This window comes from Neolamprologus brichardi, chromosome 8 (genome assembly GCF_056152115.1).
Source record: "Neolamprologus brichardi isolate AB-2024 chromosome 8, ASM5615211v1, whole genome shotgun sequence".
Lineage (NCBI taxonomy): Eukaryota > Metazoa > Chordata > Actinopteri > Cichliformes > Cichlidae > Neolamprologus > Neolamprologus brichardi.
Window position 1 is genome coordinate 11,857,381 of NC_142111.1, and position 21,665 is coordinate 11,879,045.

The following is a 21,665-nucleotide window of genomic DNA, read 5'->3' on the forward strand; positions in this document are numbered from 1 at the left end:
TCTGGACTCCTTTAGGTATTATCTTCTCGGACGGGAGTTCATATTGGAAACAGACCACAAGGCTCTTCAATGGATAGAGAGAATGAAGGACACAAATGGAAGGATCACGCGATGGTACCTTGCAATCCAGCCATTCCGGTTTACCATCAACCACATCCCCGGCAAAGATAACTGCACTGCAGACTGTCTCTCTCGCTGTCCCAGGGAGAGATCTGAAGAGGGGGAGTGTGTGATGGCTGCAACTACAGCCCCACAGTGGTAATACCCACCATGTTTGTAGAGGCTTAGAAGTAACATAACATTCACATTTGTCTTTCTTTAAATATAGGCATTAGTTTACAGGATAATAAATAACTGGTTTTTGTTTAAAGTTAATTCACATATCCACATGACACTGTATTCTAAAATAAGTGCGCACATTTTAGTTTACACTGTTATGTATGATTAATCTTTTGTTTTCCGAGTTACCTTAGTTGCAGCTGCTCCAGTCCCTTGATTGAGGAGCCAAGAGGTGGAAAAGGGGCGGAGCGAGTTTTAAAGGAACAATACAAATTGGTTCGTGCCATAATTCGGGACCATGGGGGGGAATTGGAGTTTATTATGTTTGGTTTAGTTAGGTTTTGTGTATTTTACCCCTTTTTTCTGTTTTTGTGGGCTGATCAGCCACTATTTAAGTTTCCCCTTTGTCTTGTTAAGTTAGGTCAGTTTGTTTGAGTTATCAGTACTTTGAGTAGAGTTTTGTTATTTTGACCTCTTTTATGGGCCCAAGATTTTGATTCTTTTGTCATGATTTAACTAATTATGTTCTTTTGGGTTAAATAAAAAATCATTCTTTTGGACGTCAACCTGTGTCTAATTTTCCTTCACTGCTCGGTCCATCACACTTCACTTTGACGTTGCACACCCCCACAAGTTTCCTTGCTTTTTCCACCTGCACTTCTGTGTTACAACCCACCGGTAAATTGGTGTATCTTAGCAACAACATTATCTTAGTATCTTAGCATACTTGATTTCCCCAACTTGTGCCTTAAGTGCTCTTGTTAGCTTAAGTGGATCTATTTTCTTTACACCCTCTTCCTCAAACCTGATAATTACATTCATACTCGGACTCATTCCCTCTTCATTACCTTCATGATCAGTCCCTTCTGTACTACCCTCACTTCTCTTTTTCCTCTTTCTTTCACTAGCTCTGCACCTCTTTCCCCCCTTTCCAACCTTTTCCCACTCATTCTCGTCACCCTGACCACTAGTCTCTTCCTCTTCACTACCATTCATACTATTCCACTCACTCCTTCCGCCCTCCATCGGTGCCAACCCTGGTCTATGAGAAGAAGTCTGCAGGAGACCATTACCGGACCTGTACAGGCCTTCGGCTGACTCTCCTACTTACCTCACTCACACACCAAACCACCAACCAAACACACCTTATTCCCAAATCCACACTAACTACAACAGCCACGCTGCACACTTCCCTACCCACATAGCAAAAAATGGTATGGCCCACACAGTGTGATTACACATGGCCCACATTCTGCAAAGAATGACGGCCCTTTGGCGGCCCAGATCTGGTTTGCCAGAGGTGGCCCACACATGGGCCAGCACAAGGCCAGTTGCAGACACACTGGTGGTCCTGTGCTGGCCCATGTGTGGATTACTTCTGGCAAACCAGATCTGGGCCACCTAAGGGCCGTAATTCTTTGCCGTATGTGGGCCATGTGTAAGTTGTGTAAGCCACGGGCCAGTTGCAGACACACTGGTGGCCCTGTGCTGGCCCAGAACAGTTTCAGCTCTGGTCATGGATGTCAGTCTTAGTCAATAACAACATGTGCCAGAACATAATAGTGCAAAAGTAACATGACGAAACTCGGTTCAGACAGTGAATGGACTGATTCTTATATAGCGCTTTTCTACTCTCCATACAACATGTCACATTCACCAAATTACACACTTTCTCTAAACTGCTTCCTAACTACAGGGTGGGCCATTTATATGGATACACCGTAATAACATGGGAATGGTTGGTGATATTAAAGTCCTGTTTGTGGCACATTAGTATATGTGAGGGGGCAAACTCCTCAAGATGGGTGGTGACCATGGTGGCCATTTAGAAGTCGGCAATCTTGGATACAACTTTTGTTTTTTTCAATAGGAAGAGGGCCATGTGACACATCAGACTTATTGGTAATGTTACAAGAAAAACAATGGTGTGCTTGGTTTCAACGTAACTTTATTCTTTCATGAGTTATTTACAAGTTTCTGACCACTTATAAAATGTGTTCAATGTGCTGCCCATTGTGTTGGATTGTCAATGCAACCCTCTTCTCCCACTCTTCACACACTGATGGCAACACCGCAGGAGAAATGCCAGCACAGGCATCCAGTATCCGTAGTTTCAGGTGCTGCACATCTCGTATCTTCACACCATAGACAATTGCCTTCAGATGATAAAAGTCTAAGGGGGTCAGATCGGGAGACCTTGGGGGCCATTCAACTGGCCCACGATGACCAATCCACTTTCCAGGAAACTGTTCATCTAGGAATGCTCGGAACTGGCACCCATAATGTGGTGGTGCACCATCTTGCTGGAAAAACTCAGGGAACGTGCCAGCTTCAGTGAATAAAGAGGGAAACACATCATCATATAGCAATTTCAAATATCCAGTGGCCTTGAGGTTTCCATTGATGAAGAATGGACCCACTATCGTTGTACCCCATATACCACACCAAACCATCACTTTTGTTGTTCCAACAGTCTTGGAGGGATCCATCCAATGTGGGTTAGTGTCAGACCATTAGCGGTGGTTTTGTTTGTTAACTTCACCATTCACATAAATGTTTGACTCATCACTGAACAAAATCTTCTGCGTGGACTGAGGGTCCTGTTCCAATTTTTGTTTTGCCCATTCTGCAAATCCTGTGCGCCGATCTGGGTCATCCTCGTTGAGATGCTGCAGTAGCTGGTGTTTGTAAGGGTGCCATTTGTGAGTAGCTTATATCCGCCAAAGGGATGTTTGACTAATGCCACTCTCCAGTGACATGCGGCGAGCGCTATGCTGTGGGCTCTTGCTGAATGAAGCTAGGACAGCCACTGATGTTTCTTCATTAGTGACAGTTTTCTTGCGTCCACATTTTGGCAAATCCAACACTGAACCAGTTTCACAAAACTTAGCAAGCAGTTTGCTAACTGTAGCATGGGAAATGGGTGGTCTCGTAGGGTGTCTTGCATTGAAATCTGCTGCAATGACTCGGTTACTGCGTTCACCAGATATCAACACAATTTCGATCCGCTCCTCACGTGTTAACCTCTTCGACATGTCAATGGCTGTGAACAAAGAGAAACTTGTAAATAACTCATGAAAGAATAAAGCTACGTTGAAACCAAGCACACCATTGTTTTTCTTGTGACATTACCAATAAGTTTGATGTGTCACATGGCCCTCTTCCTATTGAAAAAACAAAAGTTGTATCCAAGATGGCCGACTTTTAAATGGCCACCATGGTCACCGCCCATCTTGAGGAGTTTGCCCCCTCACATATACTAATGTGCCACAAACAGGACTTTAATATCACCAACCATTCCCATGTTATTACGGTGTATCCATATAAATGGCCCGTCCTGTATATTCTATTGACTAGACTAAACTTTATTTTATTATGGAAATGAATCTGGTAAAACTTATTTACTTATTTACTTTTTTCTTCATACTGTACTACTTGTCCCAGTAGTAATTTTCCACCCTGTTAGAATGTGCTTTATTGCCTTAAAAAACCCTAAAATTCCATAAAAGCCATTTACAGGAAGTGAAATAATTTGTTTTTGGGGGGAATTCAACTGTGGAAAATGAATTAAGGTTCAACTGTCACTCTCACTTTACTTTTTAAAATCTTAAACATGTTACACCTTCATGGGTCACGCTAAAGTTCCCACCCAGTTAAGGTCAATTATGGACAGTGTTGGGTAAGTTACTTTAAATTAGTAACTCTGTTACATTACTAGTTACTTCTATCAAAAGTAACTCAGTTACTTCAAGTTACTCGTTACTTTCAAAGTAACTAGTTACTAGGGAAAGTAACTTTGGTTTTTCTCAGAATTCTCTTGTTAATGTGTTGCTTCTTTAGCTGGATACCCAGCAAGACTGCCAGTCTTCTAGCTTGCTTACTTGCCACAAGTGCACTGTGCCACATACCAATAGAAATAAAAAAATAATGTGCATATTTCACCCAGAGAAATCCCACGCCTGGACCGTCATTGACAGCCGCCATGATTCTAGCCCATGTCAAAGCGTCATGTGCGCTTTTTAGATCCAACACAAAAACTGCAGTCGTGGTGCTTTCGATTGTACTCAGAACTCGGAAATTCTGCCTTCCGAATAGGAAGATGTAGGCAACACCAGACTGCAGATGAGCTGCATACAGGGCTGGTTTGGGACAAAAAAATTGGCTCGGGGATTTTGACTAGAGACCGGCCCGCCATTATAGGAAAAATCATAAAGCCTTTGAATGAAAACAAACGCTGTTGTGACAGTGATGTACACAGTTTTCATGGTATATATGTATCAATATATCAATCGTTTGTTGTAAGATTCAGATAATTATTTTTTAAAAGCTAGATATTTTAAATGAGAATAAGAAAGAAAAGTATTTCCTTGTGCCCCCCTCTCCCTGTTAATGCCCTACCTGCCCCCCCCGGTAAATCTTTACTAGATCCGCCCCTGCACAGTTAGCAGCTGTCAGCTATGTAGAAAAAGGATCCTGGTGTTATTTGTCTCTCAGAAACAGTTCATAACTTCCCTTCAACTCATTCATGTGATCTAAAAGATAAACCTGTTTCTCCATCACAGCTCTGATGATTCAGTAAGGACATCTCCTGGTTTCATCTTCATGTTTCCCTCTCACCAGATAACCAAACCGACATTATGACCAGCAGCTTTTACAGCTGTGCCTCCAACAAACATCAGCTGATACTAGAAATTAATATTAAATAAATTCTAACAACAGCTGATCAAGCTTAAACGTGCTGCTGTTGTTTAGCGCGACATCCGCTGGTTTCCTCTTTCTGGCGCAAAGTGGGCGATAAACAAACAAGAGAGAAAAGCTGATCAGCTGATCATTGATCAGTTTCATGATTGAAGTAGAAACAGGAGAGGGAGGGGAGAGAATGAGAGAAGAAGAGGCAGCTGTGCAGCTCCAGCTTTGTGTCTTTTTCCGTTCTAGCTGAAGTACGGGACAAACTGTGTTCCTTTTCACCTTAATACGAAAAGCGTAATATTTTCTAAATAACAAAATAAAGTTCAACATCAACATCATAGCACCCACCCAGCTGTATAGAAACTCCGTCATGCTAGCTAGTATGCAGTACGGATAAAGTCAGCATAACGAAAATAAACTCCACCTAAACTTGGTTTATATCTTACCCAGATAGACTGCAGGTCATAACTTCTTACCTGAAGTTCAGTTCACCTGACACTCGGACCAGCGGCCGCCTCGGGTCTCTCCTCCTCCTGCCTCCCCTTTCCCTCATCCACCTGCTGGTCTCCACCACTTGCTAATGTTACTGAATCTGTGGAAGCTCCGCGATAGCCACCACACAAAGTAACGAGTAACGACCCTATCTAAATCCCAGTAACGACTAACGCGTTCCTGATTTTGGCATAATAACTAGTTACCGTGCTCGTTACCACAATCAGTAGCAGTTTTAGATACGGGCGACACGGGCGGTTGCCCGGGGCGGCATCGTGGTGGGGGGCGGCATCACGGGCATCGACAAAAAAAATAAAAAATGCTCATACTCATGCTGGCCCAACGTCAACCAGCGCATATTGGGAATGTCACAGGCACAGCTTTCTATCGCCCATTTGCTGGGAGTAAGGGCGCCCTTCGTTTGCGAGTTGCGCGGGGGGATTTTCTGACCGGCTGGAGCAGCATCTAATAACCAACTCGCAAAATAAAACAAAATAAAAACAAACCAATAAACACAAAAACACCAGACATTATGATACAGACTTATAATTTGCACCGATGTTTTTTCGAAATTCTACACGAAAAGTGAGCGCGAGAGCCCTCGGTGCGCCGGTTGTCATCTCCGCTATATACAGTCCAGTATATAGAGAGACGAGACGACGAGGCTCCAGTTACAACAGTGCAAATAAACAAACAATAAATACAAGAGTAAGAAAATAAATATACACTTTAGGACCAGGGGTAAAGGGATCAATAACAATTTTAAATTTTAAATTTACAGTTTGATGATTTAAAGTCTCACACACAACCCGTCAAAAGGGGAGGGGGCCCCTGCTGCTTCCAAATAGAGCACATTTCATTCATAATGTTGTAAATCCAAGCCCATTATGTATTCATGATTTGAATCCTGGGTTGTTTGAAATCCCAGAAATACACCTTAGACAAAGTGAATCTGTGAACTATGTGTAGGTGTGTTAGATCATGTTGTGGTGATCCTTGGGTTGAGATGGGTGTTCATACTGGAGTGCAAAATTAAAACCAATGGAAGATGGACAAGAAAAGTTCAAAGCCATCATGTCTTCAGTTTAGAAAAAAGAGAAAAGAAGAGGAAGAGAAACGAGCAAAAGATACAGGTAAGCAGATGTGTGATTGGATAATGGCAGGTCATGTATCCTGAAACAATCAGAATCAGAATCAGAATACTTTATTAATCCCTAAGGAAATTATGTGGGTTACAGTTGCTCCAAGAAGAAATGGTAACAACAGTAACAGACTAAACACCAAACAATACATTATGTTACAGATTTTAATATTAATTAGTCAGTGTCAATTGTTGATTTGTCTTGTTCTCATTGTATGACGAATTATGGTGGCTGTTTGGTAGCCGTTTGCATACTATGCATACTCTCTCTCTCTTCATATGTGTATATGTGTGTGTACAACAGTTTTATGTTAATGTACAATCCTTAATATGTTTTGTGTGTGTGTGTGTGTGGGGGGGGGGGGGGGGGGGGGGGGGGGGCGCCAGAGGGAGTGTTCGCCCAGGGCGCCAAACAGGCTAGGACTGCCACTGACCACAATAATGAGATAAGATAAGATAAGGTAACCTTTATTAGTCCCACACGTGGGAAATTTGTTTTGTCACAGCAGGAAGTAGACAGTGCAAAAGTTATGAAGCAAAAATTAGAATACAATAAGAATAAATACAGTACACAACTGTACAGAATAGAATGAAATAAAATACTATATACAGTAGAATAAAATGTTAATTAAGTAGAATTTTTTAAAAACATATTGGATTTACTTATTAAAGGTGTGTTAATCTGATGAAGGTTAGCTTGCTAAATGTTGATCAGCTAAAATGGGGTTTGGTGTTGATATTGGAGTGCAAAATTACTGATGGAAGATGGACAAGAAAAGATCGAAGCCATCAGGCCCTCAGTTTAGAAAATAAGAGAAAAGAAGTGTTTGTTTGGGGGAGGGACAGAGGGAGAGTTCACCCAGGGTGCAGACCACCCCTGCACACAATCATACAAAAACACAAATAGACTGTGACCCCCCCCCCCCCTCCCGCCCACACACACACACACACACACACACACACAACCATGGTGTAACAGTCTCCTTTTTTGTCAAATGGTTGTCATTCTTATTCACATTCTTATTCACTTATTCACACAGTTCTTCCTTGTGTAAAACGATAAATGAAATCACCACATTAAGAAAAAAATATCATTATGATCATTTTGAGATTAAATTCAAAAAAAGTATTTTGAGGAAAAAAAGTTTGCTATACCATTTACAAAATGCCTTGTTGAGACTGATCAGCCGTCTTGTTATAAAACATGCATCCTCTTTATTGCATGTGTGGGTTTTTTTTGTCTGACCAAGATGCAGCTTTCTTCATCTTTTCAACGTCCTTATAATGATAACCACAATTTGTTAATGTGCTAAAAGAAAAAAAAGATTTCTTTCCTTGTTACGAAAACCGATTCTGAAGTACGATTTCACTAACTCGCCAGTTTGTCTTGACATACATCTCGACTTTTTTTCTCAAAACAGAATTACGACTTTAATCTCGAAATGTCGACTTTATTCTTAAAAAGGTTGATTTAAAAAATAATAATAATAAGTCGCCGTAATACCCCGTCGTACTTCCGCGAAATTATTGCGGAGAGATAAAGACCTACTCACGTGTCACATGGAGGTGGTGCCGGGCCAGCTGCAGAATGCACTGAGGAAATAAAAAGAGGTGAGCTGCATCTGAAAACAGGCTGTATGGTCGCACAGGTGCATCAAAGGTAAGACACTGTGCTGCTCAGGTGAAGTGGACAAAAGAAAGAATTAGTCTACAGTCAGAAACCTGCATTTGTTGCATTCTTTTCTCTATTAACAGCAAACTGCAGCACTACAGATAAAATTAGTTAACTTTTAGAATTTAATCGTCAAAGTTTATATAAAGGTAAATTTGTCACTCCATATAGTAACCTGTTAATTAATGAATTCATTCATTTATGCTGAATCGGAATACTTTATTAATTAACCAATTATTCTTTTCTGTGCTGTACATTTTTTTCCGATTATTTTGATTTAATTTAATTTATTATTATTTTTTTAAATATATGTGATTCCAAACAATGTGGCTTTTTGGTCGTTTCAGATGAAGTGGTTTGAAGTTGTTACCCTTGCTGTGTGCGTCCTCGTACCCGCCGCTCACTCCCAATCAAAAGGTGTGTACTTCATTTAGGAATTTACTGTTACACTGAATTTCTAATTATGTGAATCTAAATGTTCTGTTTCTTCACCCCCTTCTTTTTTTTTTCATCCAGCCTGGTGTTATCACCTCCCATCCTGCAGTAAGTACCCAATATCTCCATTATCTATTATGATGTTGCCCACCGAGTGACCCCTCCTCGGTGACTTTACGTGTCCTTTCTGTTTATAGATGACACAACCTGGCCAACAATTTCCCCGGAGTATTGCAACGGCACCCGACAGTCACCCATTAACATCGTTTCAGCATCTGCCACACGGAACGACAAACTGACTGAATTCACTTTTGTGAAGTATGACGACACCTCCGCAATGACATCAATAACAAATACTGGCGACACAGGTGAGCACCGGAAGTTTGTGGCTACAAAAGTGTGTTGTCATGGGGTTTCTGTAAACTTTGTGTCTCACTTGGATTTTAGCGCCCTCATCTTTTCTGCAATTAAACGCACTTGCCTTGCGCCTGAATGTTTCCTCTGACTCCTTGCAGGTTAGGTGTAACTTTATCGAGTTTTTGTTTTTTCACCTTCTTTCAGTCCAAGTGACCCTTAAGAGCGGAGTTAAGATTTCAGGAGGGGACCTGTCCGAGCAATACGACAGTCTCCAGTTTCACTTGCACTGGGGTAATGGCTCTTCTGTCCCCGGCTCAGAGCACACAGTGGATGGAAAGCGCTATCCTATGGAGGTACACATAATTTTTTTCTTGTTATTTTTGGTGCATTTTTTAATATATTAATTTTAAATCTGTAAAAACACAAAAAGAAAAAAGAAAAACCCAACAGAAATAAACAAGCAAACGTCTGTATAACTTCATTTTCGCAGCTGCATATTGTGAACAGCAAGTCATCCTACAATGGAAATACAAATCTAGCCGTTAGTGACTCCACCGGACTTTCAGCGCTTGGTTTCTTTATCGAGGTGAGAGAAGCAGCGCACGAGATGACGTAATGCATACTGTGTCGTTCAATATCAAGGCCTCACTGGGTTTTTTATTCATTTTTTATTTATTTTGTTTATATATTTATTTATTTATTTTGGAGGGGGGTTCTCTTTCCTCGTCTGTTATGGGGAATGCGTCAATACCCCTTTCTTTTTCTTCCAGGTAATGTCAGGACACTCAACTGGCCAGCCGGATAGCTGGCGCAATTTGGCTTCTTACTTGCTCAACATCACACAAAAAGGTGACATTTTTTGTGGAAAACCTCCTCTCCTCTTTCTGACTCTAAATTGTGTCACCCGTAGTTCCTTCATGTAAGTCTTGTTTCTGTCCTCAGGCCAGAAAGTTTCAATTGCAGCCGGGTTTTCCCTGGACGACCTGCTTGTCGGTGTGGATCGCACTAAGTATTACCGCTACCTTGGATCCTTGACGACCCCCGCTTGTAATGAGGCGGTGGTCTGGACCGTTTTTAAGGAACCAATTAAAGTCAGTAAAGATCTGGTAGGTGTTATTTCATTTCTTCCTTGTGTCTCCTAATTGTCATTGCTTCAAGCACAGATGCACCATTAGTGGTTCATACAGCTAACTGGAAACAAAATATGTCTCATGACCAGATTGACCTCTTCAGCACCACACTGCACTTCAACGACAGTTCATCACCAATCATGACAAACGTCTACAGAAGCCTGCAGCCTGCACAGAAAGTCTGGACTCAGAGCATCAAGGCCTCTGCCTCCACAACCTGCTTCTCCCTGAGCCCGCTACTTCTCAGTCTTGTACTGGGCTGGAGTTGGAGCTAAAATAGAAAGAGGATGTCTTCAAGAACTTTGCCGATCAACCCGTTGCCTCACCTCAGCACATCCGTTCTTTTCCCATTTAACTAAAACTGACCGATTTCTAATGTAGCTCTTTGTGTTTGACATAATCACGAAAAGTATGAAGAACAAATTATTAAGTTCAAGGCTACTTCTGTTCCGATCTTATCTCTCAACACTATCTCTTGATTATGGCTACCTGTGACAAAGCTTTTGCCTGTTGTCAGATTTGAGTCTGTATGATGAATGCACCTCGTGTATGCAACGTTTACTTTAAGCAGTGACATCGACATATTTTCATTTTGCAAAGCCATATGGTCTGAGCAACTGAGCCATGTCTGTGTTGAGCTGCCAGAGCTACATGTGGGTGACGCGTTGCTTATGCCCTTAATACTGTACTGTGTTGCTTGAACATGAAGAAAACTGTGACTTTCTTGGTCTTATTAAACGACATCTAAAATTATTTGTGACTGTTTCTGCAGTTTTACTGTTTTTTTTTTTAATTCTTGAAAGTTTCTGGAACTTTTGAAATGATACATAGCTGGGTGGAGTCCTCATCTGCATTTGTTGCACTTAACTAGGACAAACTGTCTGAGCCTTTGAGAGCTTTCTATTCTAGTTCACAAAAAGTGTGTAAACAATGAACTTTAACACAAAAGTCCCCAGTTTTATTCTGTGGTGGTTTAAAACCTGTGAAGCTGCCAATGTTTTGTTCACATTGTTATTAACCTTACATAACCCATGCCATTTGCTAACAAAGAAGAGTAAACAGACCTGTTTAAACTCAATCCGTCTAAAAAATTTGGCTGTTTTTTGAATCAAATGTGTAATGGTTAACCATCAGTGAAGTTGAAGAAAAGGCGAAGGCCATTGAAATACGTGTGCACAATGGCTCCTGTCAGAATTGCAGTTAATTTGATTTTAACTAAGTGAAACATATTTCATTGGAAAAAAAACTTTTTGAAAAAGTATCTGTACTTGGTCTCCTACATCTAGTCCCTGTCATCTTGCAGGTGTGTGTCCAACATTTCTGTTCCTTTTTCCCATCTTCTGTCACCAGGCTTTTAGAATTTAATAGAGGTTTGATTAGTCTAGCATGGAGAGCACGAAAGTCCAAATGACTTTGACACTGTCCTGCTTAAAACACTTGTGCAAGATACATATAAGTAGACCATAATTTTACAGCATAACAGCAGCATAAACTTAACACTTATTATCCCAGGGGTGGGCAACTCCAGGCCTTGAGAGCCGGTGTCCCTGCAGGTTTTAGATGTGTCCTTGAACCAACACAGCTAATTTAAATGGCTAAATTAGCTCCTGCAGTTCTCCAGAGGCCTGGTAATGAACTAATCATGTGATTCAGGTGTGTTGACTCAAGGTGAGATCTAAAACCCACAGGACACCGGCCCTCGAGGCCTGGAATTGCCCACCCCTGTATTATCCTTATTTAAATTTTTGTCGTGTTTGTGTTTTTTCTGGTAAGTAAGCCACGTGCATTAGTTAGGCCAACTAAGGCCAACCCTTATAGTGATAAACTGAAGTTAGCAGTCAAAGTGAACAGGGTTGACATTGCCAAGAGTGAACTCTTTGATGGCGACTTCCCGTGCAAGGTGAGGAGGGGAAACAGATTTCTCATAGATGTTACACTGGAAGAAACACTAATAAGTAAATTAATAATGTGCAGTTATATCAATTTTGACAGATAGATCAGTTTAAATGTGATTTGCAGAGGAATATTTGGCATAAAAATATTTACCTGTCTTAAAACATCATCTTACCTTCCTCCAATTAAACAGTACGGAGATTTTAAGACTCAATGACAGATGGCCTGATCAGTGACGAGCCCCAGTATGTTCGGTTTTTCACTGAGAATGGTTTGAACATTGTGGACTACCTAACTGCAAGCAGGAAAGTCTGTATTGCTCTTTCAGCTACTACAGCACTGCCTATAGAAAAATAAGTCATCTGCACAAGCATCATCAGAACAACAGAGGTCATCCTCAAAAGTAACGGCAGATAACAATCAGAGCAGACCAAGGAGGGAGTTAAGCCATGAAGGTATTCTGAACTTTTTAGAAGAAGCAGACAATGTACTTGTGGTGGCAGCATTTCGTTTTTACAGTTGACCTGTGTTAGGGTTGGAAATTTTTGATTTTAGATTTAAATGATTAAATAAAGCTGTTTTAATTATTTCATTTATACCTATAAGTCTCTGGGTTAGAGAGTCCGAACAAGATATCCCGAAACAGACCTTAGAATCAGTGGAAGAACAGTAGATAATATGGTAAATGGCCTGTATTTGTATAGCGCTTTACTAGTCCCTAAGGACCCCAAAGTGCTTTACACATCCAGTCATCCACCCATTTACACACACTGGTGATGGCAAGCTACATTGTAGCCACAGCTGTCCTGGGGCGCACTGACAGAGGCGAGGCTGCCGGACACTGGTGCCACCGGGCCCTCTGACCACCACCAGTAGGCAACGGGTGAAGTGTCTTGGACAAGGACACAACGACCGAGACTCTGTTCTTAACCATGGTTTTAACTTTTTATGAGGTTTTTTGCCGAGATGGAGATCTTCTACACCTTAGTTTTATTGTTGTTGGCGATATTCACCTGGAGACATTCACTCTCACTGACAATTACTTATACACGCGAGGAACTACTTGGATTACGGTGGTCCTGTTTGTCTATGTACGACTCTTCTAATGCTCGGACAGATATAATTCTTGGTGAGGATTTATTTGCCCGGTCAAACACTAATTTTGGAAAGCCCCGCCACTTGAGAAAACGTGGAAAGAAAGGCAGCGTGCGTGAGCGTGTAAGAAAACTTCGGAGGAAGAATCGTGTTCCTCTGCCTTCTATGATTCTGGCCAATGTCCAATCTCTTAGGAACAAAACAGATGAATTACAAGGGAATGTGCTTCATCTACGGGAATACAGGGAGGCTTGTCTGATGGTGCTTACCGAGACGTGGCTGACCGATATGGACAGTGACACTTCACTGTCCATATCGTCAGATTGGATCGGAACTGTGGAGTAACACGCAAAGGAGGGGTATGTTTGTATATCAACCAGGGCTGATGTAATAATTTTACTGTGCGGGAGCAGTTCTGTCTTCCTGACATCGAGCTCCTTTCAGTATCTGTCAAGCCATTTTACTTACCGAGGGAATTCCCTCAAATTTTTGTCACTGTTGTTTACATTCATCCTAAAGCTGATGTTAAAGTTGCTGCTGACGCCATTTTTAAAGTGGTACACAATCTGCAGACTCTCTCTCCGGATGCTCCTAATTTTATTCTTGGTGATTTTATCACTGAACAATGTCTTTCAATATGTCACTTGTCCTACAAGGCATAACAAAACGCTGGATTTGTGTTATGGACCAATTAAGGGGGCATATAAGTCTGTGGCCGGAACTGCACTAGGTTCTTCGGATCACAATATTATTCATCTCCTCCCTGATTACAGATCTGTGATTAGGAGGGAGAAGGCCTGTGTGAAGCGGACTAATGTCTGGACAAAAGACAGTTGTGTAGCCCTTCAGGGGTGTTTTGATTGCACTGACTGGTCCTTGTTTCAAGAGAGCACTTGGATGAACTCACTGATGTGGTGTGTAGCTACATCTCTTTTAGCAAAGACTCTGTGATTCCAGTCAGAGAATTTAAGACTTTCCCTAATAACAAACCGTGGCTCTCTAAAGATATTAAGGATCTGATTCTTAAAAGAAAAAATTGCTTTTAACGAGGGAGACGTTCCCACTTTGAGAATATTGAGGAAGGAAGTGAGGGCTGCAATAAAGGTTGCCAAGATGAGGTATAGAAATAAGATTGAGGCTGAACTCAGCAGTAGAGCTTGGCTTGGTATGAAAACAATGGCAGGGCTACAGACCAAAGGTAAAAGTAATTTTACCTTAGAGGGGTTTACCTCTGACAAAAATCTGGCAGACAGTCTTAACAATTTTTACCTTCGTCTTGAGAACTTTGACTGTTCTAGGCAGACCAGCACACTGAGGGAAAAGACTATCACTCCCCCATCAATTTGTATTGATGAGAGGGGGCTAGCTAATCTCTTTAGACACACTAAAAGCAAGAGTCCTGGACCTGACAACATCTGTGGACAGGTACTGAGAACTTGTGCTGATCAGCTGAGTGGGATTTTTCACCATATTTTCTCATTGTCTTTAGAGCTACAGACAGTAACTACAATTTGGAAACATGCTATTATTGTTCCTGTTGCTAAGGGCAGTTCTCATAAGGTACTGAATGATTTTAGGCCTGTGGCTCTGACTTCTTTAGTGATGAAGTCATTTGAGAAGATAATTAAGGAGAAGATTTTAATGCACGTTGAACACCATCTTGACCCCTTCCAGTTCGCCTATAGAGCAGGGAGAGGTGTGGAGGATGCTGTTGTCACACTCCTGCATCTATTGTATAAACTGTTACGACCCCCTCTGCTAGGCGACAGGAGGGGAGAAACATACACAAGCCCTCTCACAAAATCTGAGTAAATAAGGGGTTTTATTACAAACATTAAACTGAAAACCGACGGGGCTGTTCAACAGACCACCGGGGAAACAATTAATACACAATGAAAAGAACAGGCAAGAGTAAAAGCTAAGGGTTAACTAAGGCAAGCTGGCAGCACCATCAAAATAAAAGCTAAGGGTTAACTAAGGCAAGCCAGCATCACAAAACTAATGAAACTAAGTTCAGCTGTATACCAGGTTTAAACAAAGAGCAACACAGCAAACAGGTTTAACAAACAAGCTTCACATGCGAGGCAGACACTGCATGTTCACTTTAGAGTAGCAGTTCCTCATAGTGTGACGGCTCTTCAGCCTTTTATACTCCCAGGTGCAGACAATCAGCCAGTCAATTGGTCATGGAGTGGTCATGGGATCTCCAGGCAGCCAATCGTCCGCGAGGTCTGGCACACAGTGATCTGCATAAAAGAAGGCTGGCACAGGACTCCCAGCAGCCAGTCCTCCACGAGTCCTAGCACACTTGGATTTGCATAAACAAAAAGGCAGTCTCACTCCCTCCAAGGCCCAGGGCCGTAACATAAGCATCTTGAGGCCCCCCACACCCATGCAAGATTATTCTCCAAAAAGTTGATTCTGTTCATCTGGACGTAGCATTCTGTGGGAGAAACAGTTCGTCACTCATCCAAGTGACTTCTTCAGTCTCAGCTGACTGCAGGTTTTCCCAATCTTATAAACAGTACATTTGCATAATGACTGAAACCAGCTCACTGAAGGAACAGTGGGCTGGGAGGTCAGTTCCTTAATCTCATGACCATTGATCACCAACCACTGACCAAAACCCACTGATCAATGGCCATGAGTGCCATTCACAGATAGTTGGGGAAAGGCTGCAATAACAGCATTGTAAGATGGCGAATGATGTACCCTTAGGCCCCCTCCTCGATTCAGAGATGGTCTTTCCCTTTTCACGTAAATGGCCTCCTTGACTCCGCGCTCAAACCAGCGGAGAACCAGACGTTTGAGAACCTGGCTGGTGGTGAGACAACAACTAAAGCTGTCAGCTATGGTTGATGTTATAATTATTTTATATTTAGTTTCATAACCATTTTCACAAAGAGCCCTTTGAATTTTCCTTTATGAAGGCTAACAGGCTCATCACAATTTTCACATCTTTTCTTCATGTTGTTGCCATCATGTCAAATAGCAGATGAGTATTACAAAAGAAAGGTAGCATGATGCTTCCAAAATAACACAGGCCACCTTCATGTTGAGTAAAACAGCTACTGGTGGTGGATAAGGTCTCAGTTTCTGTGCTCTTCCGGTCTCTGCTGTCCCAGATCTGGCGGGGTGATATGAAGAGGAAAACAGAGTTTTGGAAGCTTCTGCTCGCGTTCTTCTGCCCCATCCTCTGCTACACCAACCTCATCCCCTTCAGGTAAGATGCTTGTGTTTTTTCAGAAAGGTTGTACTTTTATGCAGATATTTTTTAAAAAACATGTTCTGCATATTTTAAGTCATAGAAAACAAAGTGATCAGCTGGAGGAGGAGGAGGGAATTTCTATGAGGATGAGCTGGATCAGGACACTGACAGTCTCTATGGAACCACAGTCTTCTCTTTCTCTGACATCAAGCATCTGTAATATTTCTACTTGCACTCTTCAGTGTTAGTCTGTAGAGCATCAGTTTGTCAAGCAGTGATTATTCTGTTTTATAATGTTATCGCTTTACATTAGCTAAAGTCTACTAATTTACTCAAAATGTTTTTGTTACACGAGTGAAGTTGACTCAGAAGGTCACAGGAGTGGTGCCATGAAAGGTGAGTCCTGTTTAGAGAATAATCTTTGAATAAGTGTTGTCACTCACTACAAGAAGAAAGTCTGACATCAGAAATTATTCTTTTTACCACATGCTGTCATTTTAGTTACCTGCTAATCTGTGTTTGATACAGGTGTGCCGTCCATTCATAGTGTCACGCTGGCGTCCGTTCTGGTTTGCACCGGTCACCTCATTTCTGGGCAATGTTCTGTTTCTCTTGCTTTTCGCTGTTGGTGGATTTCAAGCCTCCACCCCCCTCAGGTCCAGCTGCTACTGAGTGTGTGTTGTACTTCTGGATATTCACCCTTGTTTGTGAGGAGATCCGACAGGAGAGTGTAGAGAGACATCTTACTTAGAACTTTGTTCACCAAAAAGTTTGGTAAGTGTATAAAATGTCAAGTGAACAATTGAATGCAATAATATGCACCTAATTCAAATCTTTTATTGAATTGCACGTAGTTTAAGACAATATATCTAAAGTGCCATTTCAATACAGTGGTTAGCATACTGTCATGTCAAGATGGACATTAAAATAAATAAATATATAGAATGTTTTTCATTTATCACTGATTTCATGAGTTAACAAACACACAGAAGATTAAATAATATATCATAAATTAAAATCTCATTCTTTGAATTTTTAGCTATTCTTTAAAATTATGACAGCACACAGAAAGTCTGTGCACTTTGAAAAACTGAATTAAGGGGCTTCAAGGTGCATGTATAAATATGCGTATAAGCATTATTATCATAATAAAATGTGTTGATAGTTGTTTGTTATTGTAGTTTTTGTTTTCTAACAATCTGTTAAGTTTATTTTGTCTTCTTCAAGACAAATTGTTTTGGGGACAATGTTTTGGCCTCAAAGGTTCTGACTCTAATTTCAGGATGTGTGGAATAAATGTGATCTCACTGCCATCAGCCTGTTCATTATCGGACGAATCTGCAGGTATGGATAAGAAATAAAGCTGATATATAATCCTGGATTGTCAGTGAAAACCTTTCCACAACATTATAAACCATTTATAGTTTCTCTTTGCAAGATTGTAACATTTATTAAAGCACTAGTTTGTGTTTTTTGAGGCACTTTTTGCTATCTTAAGTATGTCTTAAGTAATTTTCCTAATACTTAGTTTTTTAGTCACTTATAATTGTGGTGGCAGATTTCTTTTCTCATGTATTAATCACATATTTAATCATATCACATTAGTAATAGTGATATCACTTTCTCATATAGTTGTATGCATGTGCACTACAAATGGGCTTTATGCTCTATCACACACACCAACACAGTGGGGACATTGTAATTGGAGATGTTAAACAGATAGTGAGGCGCCTTCTGCTTATCAGGGATGTAAATCCTTAGGTGACGGTCAAGCAGAAAACAAGGTCATTATTCTCTCTGTGAGGGAGGGGGTCAAGGAGGAGCTGGACTGAAGGTATAGAGATATATGATATGCTATGGAATGTTCTTTGTTTTGAGAGTGTTTGGGAAGGTGTAAAATAGTTCAGGGCAGTCTCCTTCCTCAGAAAACTGTTTGGTGTTTGATCTGAACGTTTTCTCCACATTGCAATGTGTTAATTAAATTATTTCAAAACGCTCACTGGGTGTGTTGCAGGTTATTGTTAACGTTTCCACAACATAATCAAAAACATTTCCTCAATTAGCAACCAAATGTCACAGGTTAATTTACAGGTTTGCCATCAGGTGGTGGTGCTACCTAACTGATTGAGTGATACTATGCTTGCGTTTGGGGCGATCATGGCTCAAGAGAGTTGTCTTGTAATCGGAAGGTTGCCGGTTCAAGCCCTGGCTCCGACAGTTGTGTTCTTGGGCAAGACACTTCACCCGTTGCCTACTGGTGGTGGTCAGAGGGCCCGGTGGCGCCAGTGTCCGGCAGCCTCGCCAGCTGTGGCTACAATGTAGCTTGCCATCACCAGTGTGTGAATGTGTGGATGACTGAATGTAGTGTAAAGCGCTTTGGGGTCCATAGGGACTAAGTAAAGCGCTATACAAATACAGGCCATTTACCATTTGAGTTTCAGGATGTTCCACCGGTCACATGAATTTGGCCGGGATGTCCTTTGTTTGGACTACATGGTCGTCACCCTTCGCCTCATTCACATTTTTGAAGTTCACAAGCAGCTAGGACCAAAACTCATTATTGTAGGAAAGATGGTGAGACAGTTACTATCAGTTGGCATTATACAAGGGGCACATGTTTTATAATACAATGCCAGCAATAACACAACAATTTCCTCTTCTTCCTGGGCGTGTGGGTCATGGTGTACGGAGTTGCCAATCAGGCTCTGATCTACTCCTACAACCAAAACCCGAATCGCATTTTTCTAAAGCTTTTTCTACATGCCATACTTGCACATCTTTGGATACGGCTCTTCCATCGAGGAAGAGATGGATGGTACAAGTGTTTGTGCAATTTGCATGAAAATAAGAACATTACATTGAAATCAGTTTAACAATTTAGTACAGCTTTTTAAAATTCACCACAGCAATTAGAAATTGAGCCGTTGTTATAATTGTAGACCCCCCCCCCCCCCCTTTTTTTTTTTTTTTTTTTTTTTACCTTTCTCCTTTTATCTCTATTTTGTGAGAGTGGGCAAAGAACTAATCTGCACAGACAATGTGACTTTGATTGAGAGCGGTGAAGAGCCGTGTAGAAATCAGGATAGTAACTGGCTGGTAGTGATTCTGCTAGTCATATATCTCCTGGTCACCAACATCCTGCTCATTATCCTGCTCATTGCTAATAAGGTTATGGCTTTATTACTTTAAAGTAATAAGTGTAAGGAGTAATGAGTGAGTAAGCCACAGTTGAATGAAAATGGATAACTCTAGTTGGTATTTACAAATGAGTCATTTTGTTTTTTTAAGTAGTGGCTCCCTTGTTGTCGCTCAAAATCACTCAAATCATTCAAAATTTAAGCGTCTAAATGAGAAAGGGTTCATTGTTCACTTGTTCACTTGTGCACTGACGTCAGCTTAGCTTTGATGAAAACATGAAGGCTAAATGAAAAGGTAAGCATTTTGTTTTTGTATCAGTGTTAGACTTAGAAACAAAGGCAGCTAACAGATTATCAACATGGGAAACAATTCCGAAGGAAGACTTCCCGACTGCTCGAAACAAGATCCAGAAAAGCAGCGACTCAGAAAGGCTCAAACGGATATCTACCAAGTGAGCACACCTTCATGCACCGCTGTAGCTGCAAAATTCCATTATGGATCCATCGTGAAGTAAATGCATTTTTGTATTTTTTTGATATAGGGTAGATGATGTGCTTAAACATCTGACTGAAAGCAGAGAGTTTGAACACAGACTACAGGCTCAGGTAAAACAGAAGCATTTTTCTGAACCTCTCACTTTGTCATTCAGTACCCTTTTACTAATTCCTCATACATATGTAGATATATACATATGCTGTGAAAGAGCATGTCTGCACAGTCAAAGTATTTTATATAGAGGTTACACCACTACATAGCAGGTTAGCTTTGATTAGCATAATAACAGAAAAGTAGAATATGGGGAAAATCTGGGTTGGCTGAGGTCAGAAATAATGTGGGTTATGGTAAGTAATGCTAACTTTATTTAAAAACAGGCAGTGGGTTTGTTGTGTATCGGTTAAAATGTTTTAAGTAAAGTAGAAATAAAAGATCCGTTTTAGCAGGGCTGGAAGGTGAATTTTGGTCACTAGATGGAGCCAGGCTAGCTGTTTTATCTGCTTTCAGTCTTTATACTAAGCTAAGCTGTGCTGGCCTCATGCATGCCTTTAATGATGCAGTTTCCTTATTCAAGATCATTTTCTCCAGTAGGAGACAAAAATACCTTTACTTTATTCTATTCTAGACTTTCATGACATTATGCTCTTTCTTTTCAGATGGAGCATTACTCAACTGTCCTCAACTGGGTTGTGGTAGCACAAGGAAGCACATTCAAACCTCCTCGTCGAATTTTTTACAATAAAGTCTGATTTCCTGTCATGGTGTCTGTCAGGGGTTATATTAAGAGCACATTAATACTTTTTGCATTCTGTTACATTGCATAATGTGCCATATTTGTATGTCTGCAATATAGTTCTTTTTAATAAAGTTTTCATGCACTATAATGAATTGATTTTTACTATGAGTACCGAATAATTTGTTGTTGAGAGCTAGGTGAAAAGTTAGCCAAGTATAGCTCAGCCAAAGATTGGTAATAATAAGTACACTGACTGTGACACATCTCAGGAGTGGAGAAAGTACAGGAATCATATTCAGTACAATAACCTGAACAAACATCATCATGAATTAAATAGTTTCTTATCAAAGCATGTACTGTAGCGCTGTGGCTTGTTGTACAAATGCAACATCTTAGAAAAACTACACTACACGACACAGATAGGCACAGGTTCACCAGTCAGCAAAAAACTGTTTACAAATTGAGCGATTTCAGAATAATGTTCCTCAGTGTTACTACGTAACATTAAAAGATTCTAGGAAACTGGAGGAATCCCTGTGCACTAGTGACAGAAATTAAAAAACAAAATCCAAGACCTACATCACAGACTCTACATATCTCAGTGAGCATGTCAAATGTCAAAATTTGTGACAGAACAATTAGAAAAACGTATGGCTTGTTTGAAAGTGTTACCAGGCAAGCAAAAAACTCTTCTCTCTGTAAGGAGCATGGCACCATTGCTTAAGTTGCATCTGAACATACCCCAAGACTTCTGGAACAGATGAGACCAAAGTGTAGATATTTGGATTGTTTAAATAATTGCAGAGATTTTTAAAGATTACATCATTTTATACATTTGATACATAAACTCTTAGAACTGAAAGAACTGCGCCCTTTTTCACATGACTGCACTATATAAAAAAAAA

At 40.8% G+C, this 21,665-nt stretch overlaps 1 protein-coding gene across 1 annotated transcript; it reads left to right on the top strand.

Moving 5' to 3' along the window:
• The first annotated feature begins 8,620 nt into the window (after nucleotides 1-8,620).
• LOC102781019 (carbonic anhydrase 4-like) lies at nucleotides 8,621-10,875 on the top strand. The gene is made up of 8 exons (XM_006805726.3): nucleotides 8,621-8,690; nucleotides 8,790-8,816; nucleotides 8,906-9,076; nucleotides 9,270-9,418; nucleotides 9,556-9,651; nucleotides 9,836-9,914; nucleotides 10,008-10,171; nucleotides 10,285-10,875. Exons 1-8 carry the CDS (start codon nucleotides 8,621-8,623, stop codon nucleotides 10,468-10,470), a joined length of 942 nt encoding a protein of 313 aa, XP_006805789.3. The 3' UTR covers nucleotides 10,471-10,875.
• The last annotated feature ends 10,790 nt before the right edge of the window (nucleotides 10,876-21,665 follow it).